This window comes from Accipiter gentilis, chromosome 22, assembly GCF_929443795.1.
Source record: "Accipiter gentilis chromosome 22, bAccGen1.1, whole genome shotgun sequence".
NCBI classification, from domain to species: domain Eukaryota; kingdom Metazoa; phylum Chordata; class Aves; order Accipitriformes; family Accipitridae; genus Astur; species Astur gentilis.
Window position 1 is genome coordinate 20,705,252 of NC_064901.1, and position 6,842 is coordinate 20,712,093.

Genomic DNA, 6,842 nt, shown 5'->3' on the forward strand with positions numbered 1-6,842 from the left:
CCAACCAGTGCCACCAGCTGGCTACCCCTTTGTCCTGGCCAAGGGAGCCACCGCAGAAGCACACTGAGCAGATGGATGCCTCAACTGTCCCCCAGTTAGCTCAGCAGATATATAAAGATGGCCATGGCTGTCCAAGCCTCTCCTAGGCCCTTTATGGGGGGTGGCACAGCAGTATTTGCAGACTTAATCTCTTTCTAAGAGACAGCATATCCCAGGGTAGACAACTGCAAAAGCTGCTCTGATATAGAGACTGGCTGGCAACACAGATTCAATGCAAAGAGGGAGAGGTCCTTTAGCTCAGTTCTTTCCATTCAGTCAGTTTATTTGACAGACAAGCCTGCTCCAAGCAGATTGGCCAGGCACGGCCAACACAAGCAGACTGCAGGTCAACCTCTGTGCCATGAGGTGGGAGACAATGGTCTCCAAAAACCGCTACGCTGCCTGGCTTTATTACAGTGCAGCTGTACAAAAGGAGAAAAATCAAGTGCTTAAAAAAAGGTCGTCCCATCACCATCACTGCAGCCACAAAACACTCCAGAGAAAGAGGTGGCCAGGGTCTCTCCACGTGTGTAGTGTCCATCATTCACAGCTAGATCTGTTAAAAAAGTTACATACAACCCCCTCCCCACCCTGCAGAACAGGAGCTTCTCATTGATGGTTTAACTGAGAATTAGACATTATCAACATCCCTCCCCCAGCCTGTGTGCCCTCCTCAGAGATGTCCAGCCATGATCTTAGAGAATAATCATCATCTTCTCATCAGCCCCAGTTATAGAAATAGATTTTCTGCCAAGCAGGCAAGTAATCCATCAGCGGCCCTGAAACAAGAGAACAGAGGGATCATGCACATAGAAATGCAAGAATTTGAAGCTGTATGTATACAGGGTATATCCCCCCTTCTCATTCCGATACCCACCAATCCCAAATCTCCAGTTATACAACTCAGATGTTCCCGAGAATAGGACAGTTACTTCTGCCAAGATGGGAGACAACTTTGGGATGTGGTGCCAGAGATCAGAGCAGGACCAAGCAGGGTGTGAAACACGGTCAGCATGGCCATGGTGTGGGACACCACTCCCTCAGAGCTGACATATCCAAGCTCCAGCGGGAAAGGGCATCTACGATGTGCAAGGGGAAAACCTGCATGCAGCGAGTCAGGAGGACACCGCTGTGGCACAGGGAAGACAACTCAGCAATAACAAGCAGGTGCAGACACAGAAGCAACTGCTGTGGAGTGACAATGCTTATGTAGCACATGGCTTAATGCAGACTCCAAAGCCTCTCTGAAATTACTAACTGGAGGAAGCAGCTTCTGAGCTAGCCAGCTTTGTGACCTCCCCAAAGAAAGGACAATCCCACGATGCCAGGCTGATCTAATGCCACATCACTGCCACGAATCACTCCACGAAAAGGCTTCTCATCAGCAAGGAAGAGGGGGAGGTGGAATTCTGGCCCATAATAAAGAGCTCCTCTGGTGAAGAAGACAGACCTGGTTCGGCCCTTTGATTTACCATCGGTTCCTGCCTGGGTCAACACCTCTAGGCACCTGTTTACCCCTCATGTCTGCACTGCAGACTGGGGATCAAGGAAAAGAGTTCAGAAACAGGGCTGCAAAGCAGGGCTCTGGTGCACCAGCTGAGGTGCAGAAAGGGAGCCCAAGAGAACAGGCCTAGGTGGCAGAGACGGAGCTCTGCAGCCAGGGAGGGCACATAGAGGTTTACCACTCTGGTCAAGCCAAGAAGCAATTCATCCTTTCTCGTCCCAGTTTAAAACAGGCATCAACACAGTGTGAACTGGTGCTAACCATTCTAGGGACTTCCCAACTCCTTCCTCAGGTTGGAAGCCAATTGAGAGACATTCTGCCCAACTCCCTTGATTTTTCTCCACCAAACAGAGATATGGCAATGGGGCCCACTTACGTGTGACAAAGCCAACTCCAGGCACGTAATCAGCCAACAAGCGCAGAAGGAGGAGGATCCTGCCCCTAGGAAGGGAGAGAGTATGAATGAGTCCAGCGGGACACCTCCTGTCCCAGCTGTCGAATGCAAGAACAGCAACAGCAGCTGTTACACAAGCGCTCAGATTAACCTGGTCACAGGCACCCAGACCTCTTAAGATCTACTCACCCAGTTCCCTGACGCTATTTCTGTTAAAAGGGAATTTTTCAGCAAAAGCCCAGCAGGGGCCCCTTACTCTGAATATCGGTCATAGAAAGGAGATCTCAGCAGGTAGTACAGCAGTAGGATGGTTCGTCGCCTCAGCTCTGCTCGCTCTCGCCTGTTCAGGTCTTTCAGATCACTCAGCAAGCTCAGACTAGAAGAAGGACAGAGAGGTAACTCACAGCAACAGCAGCCAGCAGGGAAAAGAAAGCGCATTTCTAGATGCCCTCCGTTCTCAGCTCCTCGCAGAGTGGGCTGCAGCAGCTCAGAACAGAGAGCATTGTCAGTGTTGCAGAAGATGCCTAAATGTGTCAATCTCCCAGCTAAAGACCATCCCCTGTGCGTATTTCTCTCAGTGGGGCCCGCCCAGGTTTGGGGAACAAGGGGAAGCGTGACACTCGGCCACCACCAACCTCAAGCACCCGCAAAGACTCTTCCTCAGACTGACCTCGAGATGTCCAGGACTGCTGAGAGGAGCCAGGGTTTCCATGATCTCTGGCCCCACACTCCTAAACTCAATACTAGGAACACACAGTCAAGGAACAGAAAGAACCAGAGACGGCTAACAAGAGGCATGCAGACAAGCGATCCCCTGGGTACCAGCAAATCTCTGCCGAGTGCAGAACACACTCTAAGTAAGTGCTGCGGGGGGGCCAGGGAAGGGGCTGGAGGACTTGCGCCCACAACTCCAGTGGCTGAGGCGAGCTCTCAAGGCGTAAGAGAAGAAAAGAGTCCTGAGGCCCCCGCCTAAGCAGAGCACCAGCAGGGAGAGAGAAGCCTGGCATGGCACTGCCCTGCAACAGGGCCGAGCCCACAGCACCCTCTGCCGGCACCCGGGCTGTGGTGTGAGTCTGCACACAGCCAGGGCAGGATACGGTGGAGCAGAGGGCGGGTAATGTAGAGGGATTCTGCGATGGTTTCTTGGAGACCCAGAGGGGTGGGAGGCTGGTTCATCTCCTCTGCTCTTCGGCTCTGTGACTCCTCCCTCTGCTGGGGGGACCCCCAGTGCCGGGATTGCAGGGATGGGGCTGAAACAAGCAGATGAGGTCACTAACACAAATAAAACCTTCCTACCACGCTTCCCCGTGCCCCCCCCACCCCCACCCCCCTTTCTGCAGCACGAAGGTGTGAAACGGGAAAGCTTGAAGAGCTGCTCACACAGCAACTGCCGTGGCTGACCAGCACCCTCGGGGCTTGCCTCCAGATGGGACAGAGCAGGGACTGGTCCCTGTAAGGTCTGTGCTCCTCAAAGCATAACCACGCTGAAGGGTTGCCTCTGTCACACAGCTCACTTGTGAAAATACAATTTAAGTGCTAGCTTGCAGCACATGCCTGGATCCTCATGCTACCCCAGCACCCACAGCGCCCAGTGACTGGCAAGATATGCCCCAACACAAGGTTCTGCTCTTTACTGCCCACAACCAGGTCATACATAAAGGGCACAGAGCAGAAACAGCTCAGACAAAAAACAGGCTCAGCTACTTACTGCTCTGGAGAGAGCGCACAACACGGCTGGAACGCCTGCCAACATAGGTCTGATCTTTCCCTGAGGAGTTGTCTTCCATGTCTGCAGGAGAAAAGAGCCACAGGGGTCAGGTTCCAAAGGAACATGCCTCACACAGGCTGGCAGCACCCTTCCCGACATTCCCATCAGGAAGACCAGACTGAAAGTTTGATCTAGTGCAAACCAGACCATCCTGAAGGGGCTAACACTACACAGAGGGTGAAAAGGTAAATCTGCTTGGCATTGCCCAGGCCTAGGATCTCTTTGCTCACTGTCACACCAGGGGACACGCAGCTTGACTCACAGTTCAGCCAACGGTTCCAGGCTTAGGCTCCTCTACCCCCTCCTTCCAGACCGGACAACCCTGCCACCAAGCTAACTTATGCTCTGCAGAGGGTGGGAAGTTCAACACAGCTCAGCTTCGTGTACTGAAGCCTTACAGTTCCCCTGTGCTGCCCAAGCCACTGCTCTGATGAGTGATTCCTAACAGGACAAGACATGTAGCCCAGCAAGGTGGCAAGCCAACGATGACAGCACCGTGGGCTCACCTTGGGGGTGGAAAGGCTGCTGCTGCTCCCTGTTCAGCGGCACAATGGGAGGAGATGTCTGGATGCCAGCTTTGTACCACAGCAGGAGCAGAAGACGAAGGATGGCTCTGTGAGCAGACACATGGAAGCTTTCAATACCAGGCTACGGAGCTGGGTTCCTGTTGCACTGGAAAGGTGGCTTCCACAGAAGAGGGAAAACCTCAGGTCTGCTCAGGGCAACTGGCAAGGCGAGAGGGGTAAGCGTCCCCTTCTGTGGCACAGTATTCAGCACACCGCGGGGCTCCAAATTCCCCCAGCCTCTGGGACTAGCAGCTCAGTCCTGCTTAGGCTTTTTCCTGGGGTACTGCCGAGTGCCCTCCAGATCCCCTTTCCGAGCGCACGCTGCCCCTTCCCCTCCGCTCGCGGCACTTACTTAGCCAGCTGGATGAGGACAATGATGGTCCACCGGCCCATCTCCCCCCACACCCTGGCTGTCCCCATCTCTGCAAAGACCTCCACGCATTCTAGCACACTCAGCCAGGTCAGCAGCTTCTGCTGCGGCAGCGACTGCAAAACACAGAGGGGAGGAGGGGGAGAGGATGGAGGTTCTGTTTGGGAGTTAAACGGGGCAGAAGCACAGCCCAGTCTGGTGGGACCCTCAGAAATAAGCACCGGATGGCCTTGGAAGTCACAGCCCCAGAAACAAAAAGTGGTGCCTCCGCTGCAGCCAGTCTACGCACAAGCCTGCTTCTCCACCTCCAAGCAGGGGCAGACCGAGACACATCACAGTATCACACAGAACTGCTACCCCAGAAACAGGGAGAATACCACAGCTGTATCTAGGATTGCCTTCTACCCCAAGTGACACAGCAGGACAGTCTCCTGGGTTGTGGCACTATGCCTGAACTCCATGTCAAAACTCTCTCCTCCTTGTCCCAGAGTAGGCATACACAACAAACCTCCTCCCTGGTTAGAGTTGACGAGGGAGTACGCTTGCAGTAGAGGGAAGGGGACCCAGAGTCCACAGTCACACCAGACCAAATGCCTGCTGAATACAGCGTCAGTCTAGATCCCAGGCATGAACCCCAAGACAGTGGGTGCTCCTCCAGCCTGGGCCCCTGCTCCCCATGCAGGAACTTGCTGGTGCTGTCAACCACAGGATTTAACCCGTTGAAAAGCATCCATAAAGACAATACAGCTGAAATTCACTTCGGCCTTTAACAACCAGGGAAGCAAGTCTTCTGCATTTCTGTTTGTTACACACCTGACGCTCCAGCCGGAGAGCTGCCTACACCCAAACCCACACAGCGGGCAGGCTTGCAACAGAAGAGGCCTGTCTGGAAAAAAGCCACCCTCCTCCTCCTCATTCCCCAAAGGGCCTAACAAGTGCTGGGAGCCAGCCTGGGGCTCTCGCAAGAGAGACATAGAAGCAAGGTGCTTACATTTGTTTTGCTCAATAGCATATGCAAAGGAAGAGTCTGAGGAAAAGGAATCGGCACTTCAGTACTCCAGAGCCACTGCTCTGGAAACAGCAATGGTTATTCAGCAACACCTTTGCCTAGCTCAAGTTCCAAACTTCTCAAAAACCCAGTGGAGCTCCTGGTGCAAGTCAGGGCCTGATTTTTGTGGTCCAGGGAGTGCTCCAGCCACTCCTCCAAGCCAGGAGCTACAGGGCAGGGCTGCTGTTTGCCTGCCTTCAGAGGTTGCGTCTGGCCTCTACATACCTCACAGCAAAGAGAGGCCACAGCAAAGACCTGTTAGTTTCTACAGACACTCCCTGAAAGCTTCTGCAAAGAAGAAAGCACGTGTTCCAAATCCTCCTCCCACACACTCCAACCTTACCACAGGCAGGCTCTGCTGCAGCTCTTTTCGGAGAATCCAATCATTTAAGAGCACCAGGAGGTTGGAGGCAGAGTACACTAGAAAAGGAGGAGAAGAACACCGCAGTTACGGAACGCAAAGAAAGCAAACCAAACCTGGACTGCTGCCTCTTTCCCCAGGAGGGAATGAGGGAAGAAGGGCAACCAGACATGCAGATTCCTCCCACGGGCTGCTGGAGGATACAGCCAGGCGAGAAGAAAACAAGGGGTCCGGGGAACGGCCCCACGCACCCCCGCGCAGAGCCACAACCACCAGCCCTTCAGCCGGCGGGTGCCAGGCTGCCGCGGCAACCCCCCGGCTCCCCGCTGCCCACCTACCCAGCTCCGACAGTGCGTGGGAGTCCGAGAACCGACCTGCGAAGGGAAGAGAGCAGCTACCAGCCGGAGCCCAGCGCGGGGAGAAACCCCCGCTCCCCGCTGGGCCCCAGCCCCCCGCACCACCACGGAGCGGGACCCAGGCCCAGGCCCAGGCCCAGGCCCCGGCGGGAGGGACGAGGGCCCGGCCGTCCCCCCTCCCTCACCTGGCAGCAGGTAGGAAAGGCCCCGCACGGTGCCTTCCAGCTGGGCCGTGGCGGCCGGGTGCCGCCTCACGTACTCCTGGTAGCGTTGGCACAGCAGGCGCAGCCGCGCCACCGGGCCGCCGACCGGAGCCGGGGCTGCCACCGCCGCCGCCATGGCTCTCACAGCCGCGCGCTTCCGGGAATAGCCACCGCGCCTGCGCGCCCCGCCCAGCCCAGCCTAGCCGAGCGGAGCGGGCCAGGCGCAACAACCG

At 55.5% G+C, this 6,842-nt stretch overlaps 1 protein-coding gene across 5 annotated transcripts; it reads right to left on the minus strand.

Moving 5' to 3' along the window:
- On the minus strand, positions 1 to 6,764 carry PEX16 (peroxisomal biogenesis factor 16). 5 transcript variants are annotated; one of them, XM_049825392.1, is made up of 11 exons: positions 6,592 to 6,764; positions 6,389 to 6,424; positions 6,033 to 6,109; positions 4,624 to 4,757; positions 4,212 to 4,318; positions 3,646 to 3,726; positions 3,035 to 3,187; positions 2,608 to 2,680; positions 2,194 to 2,313; positions 1,920 to 1,984; positions 1 to 818 (listed from the first exon to the last, which is right to left on the minus strand). In XM_049825392.1, exons 1-11 carry the CDS (start codon positions 6,743 to 6,745, stop codon positions 760 to 762), a joined length of 1,059 nt encoding a protein of 352 aa, XP_049681349.1. In that variant the 5' UTR covers positions 6,746 to 6,764; the 3' UTR covers positions 1 to 759. The 5 variants fall into 5 exon arrangements, 3 of the variants coding, with proteins under 3 accessions (XP_049681349.1, XP_049681351.1, XP_049681350.1); XR_007509142.1 differs by having other exon boundaries at positions 800 to 818; positions 2,127 to 2,313; XM_049825394.1 differs by lacking the exon at positions 4,624 to 4,757 and having other exon boundaries at positions 2,573 to 2,680.
- Between the last annotated feature and the right edge of the window lie 78 nt (positions 6,765 to 6,842).

What these genes read in the sequence shown, in the direction of transcription:
- PEX16 (XM_049825392.1), bottom strand. Translation starts at nt 6,745, where the DNA reads ATGGCGGCGGCGGTGGCAGCCCCGGCTCCGGTCGGCGGCCCGGTGGCG. An exon ending in GTCCTCATCCAGCTGGCTAA is followed by an intron (nt 4,319 to 4,623) that starts GTAAGTGCCGCG and finishes GTCTGCTCACAG; the next exon opens with AGCCATCCTTCGTCTTCTGC. An exon ending in TTCTATGACCGATATTCAGA is followed by an intron (nt 1,985 to 2,193) that starts GTAAGGGGCCCC and finishes CTCCCTTCCTAG; the next exon opens with GGGCAGGATCCTCCTCCTTC.